Source organism: Callospermophilus lateralis, chromosome 10 (genome assembly GCF_048772815.1).
Source record: "Callospermophilus lateralis isolate mCalLat2 chromosome 10, mCalLat2.hap1, whole genome shotgun sequence".
Lineage (NCBI taxonomy): Eukaryota > Metazoa > Chordata > Mammalia > Rodentia > Sciuridae > Callospermophilus > Callospermophilus lateralis.
In genome coordinates, this window is record NC_135314.1 from 51,847,002 (window position 1) to 51,860,923 (window position 13,922).

Below are 13,922 nucleotides of genomic sequence, written 5' to 3' on the forward strand. Positions count from 1 at the left end.
TGCCATAGAATTAACTATAAGCAGCTCTTTCCAGGTGCTTTACAATAATAGTGATCATTTATTAAAGTACCCATTTCACAGACATTTCCAAATAATCAAAACTACCATTTGATATATTCTTAGCAACATATTTTTGATCAGGGTTATTTTTATAAATGAAATGGATTATATTATCACTACTAATAATGAAAGCTAGTTTAATATTGACTCCTCTATACTATAGGTGCCTTCAAAATATCAACTGTTAAGAAGTTTACAAGTTCTTGCAAGTGAATTCATGAAAATCTCCTTGTTCTCTGAACCCCCGTCATTGTAGAAATAATTTCTCAATAGAATTCATGTTTTAAATGTTGGAATCAACATGAATATTTTTTTGGAGGGAATAATGAAAGTGAGTCAAAGAAGTTTTGTAGATAGAAAAGAAATGCATCAATTTTTACATATATAAAGATATGTAAATATATTTACATATTTAAGATATATAAATACATATTTACATATCTTTAGATATATATATTTACATATAGATATGTATTTCTCATTTTTATACTGTGCTTGTGTATAAAAATTGTGGATGCCAGTGGATGAGAAAGTACCAATTTCACTCATACTATGTTGACTGTAATTCCTGATTATCCTGAACTCACTGCAAGAAATCTTCTAAAAGTAAGCCTGAATAAAGAGCTGAACAAGTTGTGTTGAAATACTTTTCATAGCAATTGGTTTTATGTGTTGGAGGGGTCTTTTTGTTGTTGTTGTTGTTACTCTAAAATAAATATTTGATAATATTTGAAAATTTAACACAGCAAAATAAATTTACCCTCCATACAACTCTGTTACCAATCACTAAGCACTCAAACATAAAATTTTAAAATATAAGAAATATTGTGTTTGGTCCGCAAAATTAAATCTGAGTAAATTCAATAATATATTCAGGTTTTTTGAAAGTAATAAATTCCTTTAAAAGTAACTTGTACCTTTCAGAAAACACAATTTTCAGTATTTAAAATGGAAAATTTTATAGGAGGAAAAAATCCCAAGTAACTGCTTAGGATGTGAAATAAATACAGTGCTTTTTGTGCTTGTTTTATATATGTCTTTAAAAATAATTTAGTACACTACACTTAATTGAAAAAGATTGCATGTTGTAGCTTTTCTTTCATACTAAATTAACGATATATTTATATCTTAGTCTTGTTTGTTGACTGTAACCAACTTGATACACAATCACTGTGTTCTAACACAGCACCAAAAATATGCATGATACTGAGTGGGGTAAAAATACGCTTGCCATTGATACAGAACTGCATTTCTTTCTGTAATACCATTCCTTTTCTTCCTTTTCCTTTCCTTACATGGTAATTTGTGGACTTTATTTTCACTGCAGAATTAATAATATTTCAGTTTCTCCTTAACACTTTTTAATGGATTTGACTATTTAAATATACATGGAAATTATATATTTAGATACTTAATATATGTATCATAAATTTGTGATGTTTTCAGTTCTTATGTTTATTGCACTCTTGCAATACAACATTAATGACAACAAATAATTAAACATAGTATTTTTATTGAAAATATAGAAAACCTGGAGGTAGTTTGTCTCTTCAGTTTTGTGTTTTCCTCACACATTTTTGTCTTGTTTGCTTATGCTATTTTTGTTTTCACTTTTAATAAATTCTTCACCTGGACGATATTAAATGTAATACATTTAATACATTTCTTAACTAACAAGCACTCTTTCTATCATATTACAATATCTTATTGATATCTCATTTTGGCTAACTGCAAAGATATCAAAAATCAAAACATTTTAAACTTCATGTTTCTTTTGGTTGTGTACTGTGAAACTGACTCTGACCACTATATATGCAGTAGGAGTAAATGACCTTTTATTAAAAACATTTTCAATTTCATTAGATATCATGAATGTTATTACTAAATTCAAAAACAGCGATTCTTTGGACTAAAAAGACTTAGAATTTTCCTTAAGTAGTTTACACACAAATTGTTCTCTACTGAAACTTATTTTCTTCTCTCCTTTCTAAAATTTCAAGTGAAGTTTTTATTCAGTTGATGCTACTTGACCATTTATAAAACAGTTATAAGTCCAGATTTATCCATGGTGTTTTTTCTCATTATTTTTTACCTCTGCTTAGAGTTTTTTATCTAGTTCCTCAGAGCCTTCAAAATTTAAGATTGAGGGGCTGGAGTTGTGAGGCACCGGGCTCAATTCTCAGCACCACATATAAATAAATAAATAAAATGTACATTAACAACTAAAAAATAAAAATACAAAAAGTTCTAAGATTGAAAATTTAAGGTAGTCTGCTTGGCTAATGAATGAATTAATCATGAATTATTATATGAAAAGCTAAAAATGAAAGCTTAACCTTGTTTTTGTAAAGTTTCTTTTCAAAATTCTCCCATTATAATTGAAGCTAAAAATTACTTTAACTAACTTTAGTACCTTAATTGCCAGCATCACATGCTTCAAAAAAAGGGAATGCCCAAAACCTACTGCCTGGCATTGATATACTTTAAAACAGTTATGTGCAGTAGTCTCCCCACCTTGTCCATGAAGAATATATTCCAAGACTCCCTTGTGGATGCCTGAAACCATGGATTGTACCAAACTCTACATCCACTGTGGTTTTTCTATAGATTCATACCTATGAATAAAGTTTAATTTATAAATTAGGCACAGTAGGAGATTAACAACAAATATGTAAAAATAATAGAATAATTATAACATTATATTGTAATCAAACTGCCAGCATAACTACTCTTGTGCTTTGAGGCCATTATTAAGTAAAATAAGGGTTACTTGAACACAAGCACTATGACACCGAGACAGTGAATCTGCTAACCAAGATAGATACTGAACACACCCTGAGCAGGGCAGAGCAGGGTAGCATGAGATTTCATCATGCTACTCAAATCAGTGTACAATTTAACACTTAGAACCATTTGTTTCTGAAATTATCCAATCACAAAAAGCATAATTGCAAATAGGGGGAATCTAATGTAGCATATTATGACATGAATAAACTCAAGAAAAATGAGAACAAAATTTGTATCCTTTTGGAGCCGGAGGTATAACCTTATGATAGAACACTAGCATGTGTGAGACCATGAGTTCAATCCCTAGCACCACCAAAAAAAAAAAAAAAAAAAAGTGAAAAAATATTATGTCCTTTATATTATTCCCGCCACTCTCGAATAATGATAATAATAATAACAACAATAATAATAATTTATATTGTCACTGTTAAGTTAGGACATTTTTCTTTTAAACATGAATGCCTATTGCAGAGAAATTACAAAAGAAGCCATTTCTCTTTAATAGCCTCATCATCCTTCTGTAGGCAGTGAAGAATATTAAATCAGTTGCTCAGTTCTCTCATAGCAATTATCTAATAGACTATTAAAATCTTTAATTTTCTTTGTGACCTTGACAGGCACTAACCTTTTTATTCTCTATGCAGAGTATGGTGCCAATGGACTGAATGTGGTTCTATTTTATTTATGTATATATACTTTGCAAAATAGATAAGTGCAGTGCAGCTTTAAAACAAGTAAATCAGTTGTAACAATGTTCAAGTTGGCCAAGAGTCTTGACTCTTCTTCCTTGGCTAAGATAACAGTGATAAATCTTCTTTTGGACTCTGTATGTATGCCTGATGGACCTTTTAGTTTTCTTTCCATTTTCTAATTTATGTCATAAGCATTTAATTATCTTTTTCCTCCTCCAAAAAGAAAATGAGATTGTGTGTTTTTAAGTATTTAGCATTAGCAACTTACTCAATTTTTTCATTTACTTTTTTTTTTTCAATGGTAGCCTTTTTGTTAGTATAGCCACAAACGAAGGGATAAGGGAAAAACTGTGGTCCAAAGTAAAATGAAGATTACAACCTAACATGCAAAAAAAGTTGAGCAACAAAATAACATTAAAAATAAATTTTATAATAGGGCACCTAGCACCATACTTGGAGATTTTTCTTGAAACTTATGGATTCATGTAAACAAATATTAGCTTGATTCATGCTATTATAGTAATCTGATTTATTCTTTACCTTTTTTTTGTCAAGTAGCATTCCTTATTGAAGGGAATAACTGAATTGTGCTCTTTAAAAATTTTTTAATATTTTAATTTGTAAAATGTTAGAGGAGTTTATACAAAATTAGAAATTTATTTTTTATATGATTAAGTAAAATTCATACAAACTGCACACTGTGGTCACAGGAGTCAGCTTCCACAGAGCTGCTAGGCTGGGCCTTTGTACACACAGACAGTAGACATCCCTTTGTTTTGCCCCTCCTTCTCTTCTTCAGCAGTCATTCAATGACAAGCGTAAAAAGAACCTCTTTTCCCGAAAATTTCCCTTCTACAAGAACAAGGACCAGAGTGAGCAGGAAACAAGTGATGCTGACCGTAAGTATGTGGATCCAGTGGTCAACTGAAAATAAATGTAGAGGGACCTACTGCCCTGCAGTTGGTTGTTACCATGGAGACAGTTTCAAGAGCTGCAACAGGTTACTAATTGTGTTGACCAGGGGAAATATTAACAGGCATAAATTCATTTGTATACCAATCTTAACCTTTTCTGGCACCTTAGGAACTCTTAAGCAGTGTTTTTGAATTATGTGTTTATAATTTAAACATATAAAAATAAATAGAATTATTTGAAATTAGAGTTCTTATTTTTAAAAAACAGACATTCAAATAATGTTTTGGAAGAAAAACATAGATACCTGATTTCTAGGTATGGCCTCACCAATCTTTAAATATTAGGTCATCTGGAATCATTCCATTTTATCCCCTTTCTTCATTATGTGTAGACAATGTAAATTTTATTTTAAGAATAGCAAGAAATGTCCTTGAATTTTTGCACCTCGGCCTTAATCAGTCTCTAAACTAAAACTTCCATCCTTTTATAGATTACATTTCATTTCAGTTCCAAACTTTCTGAAATCTATAAAAATGCTCCATAAGATATGTGCACCTGTAATGGTCTTGGAACTGTCTCTTACTGTAGCACCAATTTTATGTATTACTGACAACTATTTTCTTTGATTATCTTTTTATTGCTTGCTCTCTGGGGACTACTCTCTACAGGAGATCCCTGACGACATGGGATCAAAAGGCCTGAGTAAGTGATCAAAATACTCCCAAGTTATTTTTTAACCTCCATCTACAGACCTACCTTATTCAAATAAATTTGAGATTCGTGGTAGTGCCCTTCTGGCATAAGGAGGTGTGTGATTTAGATTGCTTTTAGACTTTTCATGTTTATAACACACTTGGGATTTTTATTTCTATAATACATACTTTTTGTTTTTCTTACACTCCATTTTTTACATGTCATTTGAAATTTACCTGCTCACAATTATATTTTCCTTTTTGTAGTTTTTATGGCAGTCACTTTTGCTAGGGAGTTTTTAATATATAGAATTTTTTAGTTTTTTTTAAAATAGTACTACCTGCTCTTGTTATCAGAATATAGAACTATGCTCCCTTAGAGTTTTGTGTCCTTTTTGTTGTTGTTGTTGTTAAAATTACTTTGATTATGCATTAGAAAAGCATTGTTATGTAAAATTATAAAACAGTAGATTTTAATTATTAGAGAAGAATTGCAGACAAGTTCAAATAGCAATTTGGGAGGGAAATTATATACCTCTTTTCTGAGGAGATTATAAGCAATGAGAAGAGTTACAAGAAATGTTATCCTTTGGTTTTCCTTTAAATCAAGATCTTATCTGTTTTGGGGTTTTGTTGTTTTAGTTTTCTAAATTTTCTAGCTAGTACTTAATCTTTATATAGAATTTGGCACAGACGCTATTATACACAAGGAATTCAGTAAATGTTCAAATGTACTACTGAAGCAAAATTTACTTACATAAATTTTGCAGACAAAATTTTAAATTTGGTTGATCTCAAATTGCTTGTTTATGAAAATTTGCCATATACTACTCAGTGACTTTAGGTACAGTGAATCATAAATAATCTTAAAGCTAAATTTTATTCTAAATAGTTCTTTTCATTTGGATCATTAAGCATTTTGAAAATTTATTTTTTTGTAATTCATTGGTCATTAAGAATATAGCCAGTGTTGCACTGTAATCTATCATATAGAGCTCTATGTATGGATGATTATGATCTGTTTTCTAAGAGATGTATCCTGTTTGCAAAGGCAAGATAAAGTTGCATCTTATAGATTATAGGCGATAAACCCAACTTAACACACACCATACTCATTCTCTGTTCATTGATTTTGGAAAAAGTTGAGCATGTCTAGTAGTTTCAGGGATTTCATTTAACTTAAAAAAATTCTGATATATTTAATTTATAAATTTTAGACTGATATAATAAGAGTTTTGAAAAATTATAAGAAATGCTTTGTGATGTGTGTATTCCTATGTAAAACACATGGCTTCTCCTGTGTATATTTTTAAAAATTAAAGAAATGCACATTTAAAAAAAAAAGAATATAGCCAATTCTGTGAGCTTTCTAAGATCTACATTAATAAACATTCAGTTTCACAGACTTTTTCTCCTGATTTATGGTAACTTTATATTGTAATATTAATCTAAACTGTAGGCATTTATTTCAACCTTAGGACTTAGGTATGCATTAGGTTGAAGACAGTTTACTTTATGTATAATTTTTTCTATTAGGCATACTTTGTTATTTTTACATATGCCTTTTTAAAATTTTGTAAGGACCATAGATTTTTTTATTAATAGTGGCATCCCTTTTTTTAAATCTCTTACATTTAAGGGGGAAAACAATCTTCAAAACTAGAAAATCATTTTCACAGATTATAGATGCTATAGAATTTATTTTGAGATTATTTTGAGATTGATATATTTTTAGAAGTGATATGAATCAGCAAATGTACTTACCCATTTTTACCATCATTGAGATAACAGAGATCTGTGGAACACTTCTAGGAAAAGGAACTAAATGAAGAACTTGGTTCCCATATTGATACTGTTATAATTATAACCTGACATTATATCTCTGGTTCTAACTAAGGGTTGGAATTTGGGAAGCAGAACAATATGAAAAATTATCAGACTTAGAAAAGGTTTGACTTTCTGGACAGTAACTTAAGGTCACTTGAATAATAGGTATTGCTTCATCTCATAGGAATTATGAGATGTTACATATGGCCTTAGTTATCTATATTTTATAGTTAAGAATACAGGGGAAAATTAAACAAAATCCTGTGAGATTTTAAAATAAGAAAATACATTCAACCTAATATAGGTAGTCATTAAACCTTGTTGGAACAAAACTTACCTAAGGAATCTGCAGAGTAAGTTATTCCAGAGACATAGAATAACCTATTTAAAATATGTAGAATAATACTGAATATCAAGGAAAATGTATATCCATATGTAAATATACACAACCTATGAAAAATAAGATATTTAGTTGAAAGGGTGAGAAACAAAAGTGATACCGTAGAATGCTTTTCATATATATGAATCCAAGAGACTGATAAATTATTGATTTGCGGTCTTGACAATTGAGAAAACAGTGAGAGAAATTGCTTTTACTTACATAATTCTGACTAGCAGGACTAACACATACAGTAGAAGTCTACAAGAATATAGCTAAATCACCATCTTAATTTAAAACTAGAAACAGAAACCTGTATTACTTTTATGCTTTAAGGATGCAATTCTGAAGGCGCTCAAGGCAATAAAACTGGGTAAGATTCCTTTAACAGAGACAAAATAGGAAATTTAGCCCAATAGAAGATATATAAGGTGCATTTGTGACAATCTTTCCATTTTTACAATTTCCCATTTTGTCAGACACCTCAAAATCTCTTCTCAGGCACACAATTTTCCTGTTGACATATCTCTTTCCTTTCTTCTCATTCTAAAGACCTATTTAAGCAAAATTCTGCACAGCTCTTAGATGCCAAAATCAGACTTATTTGTGTTTAAAATATAAGCGTAGTCGTATTGCTTGGGATTGATGATGTAGTATTCAGGGAGAGCAAACTGTCAGGAAGAAATACTTAAGTAGAAAGGTGAAAACTTGGTTAGAGGATTTGAAATGCTTGTGGTTATTTCAAATATCATAAATTTTAAAATGAAAATATGAATATATTTGTATCATGTATATTAAAGGGATGATATTCTTATACTATAAATTTTTAATCAGTAAGAAACAGACCTAACTGTCCATTAGAAAACTAGACAGAAGATAATACAAACATGTTAGCTTTCCCATTAATTTAACAAATACTTGATTGATCAACTTAGAAAAAGATTATTTGGGCTCACAGTTTTGGAGATTCTGGTCCATTATAGATTGGCCCTCTTATTTTGGGGCCTGTGGCAAAGCAACACATCATGGTGGGGAGTGCATGGTGGAGCAAGCTGCTCCATGATAACTGAGAAGCAAAAAAAGAAAGTAGGATCTGAAGCACTGTAGTCTCCTTCAAAGTCACACCCTCCCCCATTGATCTGAAACCTTCATGGAGCCCCACATCTAAAAGTTTCTACCACCTCCCAATAGTGTCACACTGGGACCAAGCCTTAAAATGTGGGTCTTTTGGAGAAGCTGCAGATCCAAATTATAGCAACAAGATTGCTCAAAAGATAAGCAAAGCCAGGAGTGGTGGTGCACACCTGTTATCCCAGCACTCAGGAAGCTGAGCAGGATGATCATGAGTTCAAAGACAGCCTCAACAATTTAACAAGACCCTAAGCAACTTAGAGAGACCCTACCTCTAAATAAAAAATAATTTTAAAAGGTGTTGGGTCCTCCCCTGGGCATCTCGTGCTGTGAAGGCAAACTAGAGGGGACTGCTGAGCTGGTCCTGACCATGTGGCAGATCATGGGACTGAGTCACTGCAGAGGCGTGAACTGTCACAGCCAGAGGAACAGTGCAGTAGGGGTGACCCAGGACAGTGAGCTGCAAAGATTGTTTTGCACATTCACTGTCACATCTGTGTCTGGACCAGACACGGCGCTGGGCTTCTGCGGGAGGTTCTTACCGTGTATATCCTGAGCATCAGTCAGAATCATTACCAGGTGGCTGCGCCCCATGAGCGGACAGATGTGCAGATCAAGTATACTTGACTCTACTCTCCTCTCAGTGTAACTTTTATATGAAATAAAGTGACAGTTAAAAAAAAAAAGGAGGGGGCAGGGTTGGGCATGTGGCTCAGTGGTTAAGATCCCCTGAGCTCAATTCCTGGTACCAAAAAAAAAGATCAGCAAATTAAATAAGCATATATAAAAATGTTTAATAAGTTTCCTAGTAATCAATAAACAGAATAAAGGAAACTCCAGTGATAAGTAGATTGTTCTATGAAATGGTTTCTCTTTAACATAGGTATAATCTTTCTGGAAAAGCATCTTTTGGCCCACTAAATTCTCTTCAGGGAATTTCCTAAGGACATAATGAGCAATGGTGATAAATACTTATTATATTTGAATGTTTATCATTATTTAGAAATAACAGCAAAAAAATAAAATTGAAACTATCCTAAAATGACTTAGTGGGGAAATGGTTAATGAAGTATAAATTATCCATACTTTGTAGTTTTATGCAACCATTGAAAATCATTCTGAAAATGACATGGGAAATGCTTAATATATAAATGAAAAAGTAATATGAAAGTGTACATATGCTCAGGTATGCAAATAAAATGTTGGGGGTTATTTCAAATAGTTGTTTCAAACATTCTTGTACGTGACTTTTGGTGACCCTACATATTGCCTTTCTTTGGGACAAATACGTAGGAAAGGACAGAATTGCTGGGTCATATGCATATGTGTCCAGCTGTAATAGGTATAGTTAGCCTTCTGTATCCATGGGCTCCACATCTGTGTATTCACCCAGTCATGGGCTGAAAATATTGAGGGGGGTTCCATAAATTTACAAAACACAAAACTTGAATTTGCTGTGTTTACTAAACATTACACTGAATCCATGCAAATGGGGTGATATGTGGGCATAACCTTCTGTAGCCTCCTACCATTTCACAGATCTCTAGTGCTTGTTTGAGCATCATTTGCTTTCTATCTTCTTGTGTAATTGTAGATCTGTGATGGTTATGTGTGTACGCAGAGACATTTTTTCTCATTATTCCCTAAATTATACTGAATAACAACTATTTATTAAATAGCATTTACAGTGTATTTGGTATTAAGTAATCCAAACATTAATTTAAAGTTTATGGGAGAATGCTAAGGATGTAACTCAGTGGTACAGCATTTGCCTACATTGCAAGAGGCCCCAGGTTCCATCCCAGCACCCCTCAAAAAACAAAGTATATGGGGGTGTGTGCCTAGATTACGTGTAAACACTGCACTATTTTATAGAAGTGACTTTTGCATCCTCAGATTTTGGTCCTCTCCCGGGTCCTGGAACCAGCCCTTAATGGATAGTTTTCCAAAGTATTTTTACCAATTTGCCTATCTCCGGTATACTTCATTTGCTACATATTCTTGTCTATGTTTTTAGCATGTTTGTTTGTTTTATTTTGTTTCATTTTAGCCATTTTGGTACATGGTAAAATATTCCTTTTCATTTTAATTTGCATTTCCCTAGTAATAGTAAATTTTTAAAGTAAATTTGAACGACTTTTTTCTATATTTTTTTGGCTATTCGAATACCTTCTTTGGTAAAGTGCCTTCAGGAAGTTTTGATGTTGTTGTTTTATTTCTGGTTCTTTATTGTTGTTGTTGTTTGCTTGTTTGTTCTGTTGTTGTTAGTATTGGCAGTGCTGGGATTGAACCAAGGGATTCATGCTGCTAGGCAAAGCCCTCTTCCACTGAGCTAAATCCCCAACCCCAAATTTATTTTTAATTGTCAGGGACGAAAAATCATATTACCTTTCTAACAAATTCTCACACCATGATTATGATGATGGTAATCCAAGGCCCAGACTTTTTAATAGCAAGGTTTTATTATAAAGTAGCTAAATAAAAGAGTATTTGAAAGAGCCTGAGATTTTGATTATTGAATAGCTTTTGGCAATCTTAAAGAGTTCCAGGTGAGTAGGTGAATCCAAAATAAAAAAGATAGAATAAGAGATAATAGTATCTTTAAATTTCTATTATATAACATGTCAGATGCATTCAATGGTAGAATAATAAAAATAAATCCCACAAGTATTTATTTACGTGTCTTCCATAATTATTATCTCAATTAATTTTTCTTCAGTACTCTTATTTCCCCCTCTCCACTCCATTGCAATAACTAATTTTTCTTTCTTTTACAAATTAAAGACTATATAGTCTATAATCTCTAATTTATAAATTTAAGATTTTTCTTTTTTTTAATGTGACATTCCTACTTCTGGGAACGAATTTTAAGAAAATAGGACAGAGCTAGGTGTAGTTACACACAACTGTAATCCCATGGCTTGGGAGGCTGAGGCAGGAGGATTGCGAGTTCAAAACCAACCTCTGCAATTTAGTGAGTCCTTAAGCAACTTAGTGAGACCCTGTCTCAAAAAAAAAAACAAAAAAAAAAAAACAAAAAAAAAAAACCCGCTGTGATGTGGCTAAATGGTTAGTGCCCTTGGGTTCAATCCCCAGAAAGGGGCGAGGGGGAAGCAGACAGGACAGGTAAAAAGTTATAAAATGAAAGCATTTATAATTGTTGATGATTATAAAAACAAAACAGTTTGACATACTAAAATTTTTAAATAATAATAAATCCAATGTAATCTAATGTTTAAAAGGTTTAACCTTTAAAAGGGTTTTTTTTTTGTAGACATATACAATACCTTTATTTTATTAATTTATTTTTATATGTTGCTGAGGATTGAACCCAGTGCCTCACATATACTAGGCAAGCACTCCATCACTGAACCAACCCAATATTATACACTTTTAAATAATTGTTTTGAAGTCTTTGTAGTAACATGAAAATAAATTTTTAAATGTAAGCTGAAAAATAAACACCATTTTACGTGTGCTTATCATATATTAGTCAATTCTACTTGCAATAACCATGATAAAGTTACAACTTGTCTTTTGTAAATTAGAATAATAGACTTACTTTTCACTATGATAGCAATTCAAAAACATTTTTTTTTCCAAAACCAAGAATTGTTGTTGTTGTTGTTGTTGTTTTAACTTGAAATCTTAAGGATCTGCCATTTCTCTGTATGTGCCCATAGTGCTATTTGATTTTAAGAAGCCTACCTAGTAGGTGTTATGGCATAGCAAATATTTATCCTCGGACTTTTTCCTTGTCCTTAAATTTTTATTTTCTTTCCCTAACAGCAATTTAGGTTTACCTTTTATTAAATTTTTTAATACTTTTATAAATAAAAGTATACAAAAAAAGCACATACATAAATAAAATTTTTAGTCTTGAGTGGGTACAGTGCTGCACATCTGTAATCCCAGCAACTCAGGGAGGCTGGCTGAGGAATCTAAAAAGTTCAAGGCCAGCTTGGGAAATTTAATGAGACCCTCAGCATCTTGACAAAACCCTGACTTAAAAGAAAAAATAAAAAGGGATAGAGTTAATAATGTGCTATTAATGTGTGTTAATAATATCCCTGGGTTCAATCCCTAGTACCAAAAAAAAAAGTTAGTCTCTTATTTATTGAAGGAAGATATTTATTGAAAGATTACATTTACATGTATAAGAAGAGTGCCTTGTTTAATGAAGTTATGAAATGGGGTCACTTTGAAGAGGAAAGATCAGGCAATTTTTTAATAGATATTTTTGTTTCGAGTGAATTTTTTTTCAATGTTTTACAAAGCATCTACTGTTAATTTTATTAAGGTGGAGTTTCTAAGAAATACTGGTCTATTTTAAAATGAAATTCCCAAGCTGTAGAATTCTCTTCCCTTTAACTTTTTATGAGACATTTAATTTGATATCTAAAATTCTTTTTATAATCTCAGAAATATAGATTTTCATTTCTCTTCAGCAACAAGAAAGAGGCTATACTGAAAAACAAAATCTATTTTTAAATTACAAAGACATTTCTTCATTAATATGGGCAGCTATTTATTCAAATATAATTTGTCTCCTTTCCTGGTCCTTAACTGTTTCATAAACTAAATTCACTGATGCCAAATATACTTTCTTTGTCATATTCTACTTGCTATTAATTATATAGATTTTGTTTGTAAAGTGTTGTATAAAAAAATAGTGTTATCCTTAATTACAGGTATTTGCCCTTGCTGATTCTTGTTTATTTGAAAAAAAATCAAACTTCAGAAAATCAAAAATACTTTTTAAAACTTTATATCTCAACATTTTGTAATGTCACCATGTTTTATTTTAATGTTTTATTTTAATAATTTGCTTTTATCCGTTTTTTATATTCATGACACTGTGTTTTTTTTTATTTTTTTCATTGTCCTGCAATTTCAGAGCATGTAACTTCTAATGCCAGCGATAGTGAAAGTAGTTACCGTAAGTGTTTTAAATTACTTGTTCTTTTGTTATCTGAAATACTCCGCATTCTTTGGGTAGCCTTTTCCTTAACAGTGTCTTCTATAAACTGAAAATCAGATGTTTAATATTTTAAAATCAGGAAAAGCCAAGACAAATTATGTACTTGAAAAATAAAATTATACTACAGGTTCAGCATCTCTGATCCAAAAACGAAAGAAACTTTTCAGTACCAATGTGATGATCAAAAACTTTATGACTCTGGAGCATTTTGGATTTCAGGTTTTCAGATTAAGGATACTCAGCTTGTAACTTCTATGCAAATATTTCAAAATTAAAAAAAATAACCTTAAAATCTGAAACAAGCATTTGGGATAAGGAATATTCAGTGTATACATTAAATTAATTTCTAAAGTTTTAATATAAAAAAGTAAATTTTCATCTGGTTAATTGGGACATTAACTTGTATTTTGACATTTTGTTTAGTAATTGTCTTTTTAACATGGGATTTAAAATAATGT

General features: G+C 31.3%; 1 protein-coding gene across 11 annotated transcripts in view; it reads left to right on the forward strand.

Annotated features, from left to right (window-relative positions):
* Dlg1 (discs large MAGUK scaffold protein 1) overlaps positions 1-13,922 on the forward strand; it is a 251,443-nt gene that overhangs the window by 208,952 nt on the left and 28,569 nt on the right. For 7 of the 11 annotated variants that reach the window (XM_076868823.2, XM_076868826.2, XM_076868827.2 and 4 more), the window contains 2 exons: positions 4,339-4,438; positions 13,381-13,422. In XM_076868823.2, the coding sequence (XP_076724938.1) occupies positions 4,339-4,438; positions 13,381-13,422 (142 nt within the window). Of the gene's footprint in view, positions 1-4,338; positions 4,439-5,122; positions 5,157-13,380; positions 13,423-13,922 lie in introns of all 11 variants that reach the window. The other 4 variants (XM_076868829.2, XM_076868832.2, XM_076868830.2 and 1 more) reach the window with 2 other exon arrangements.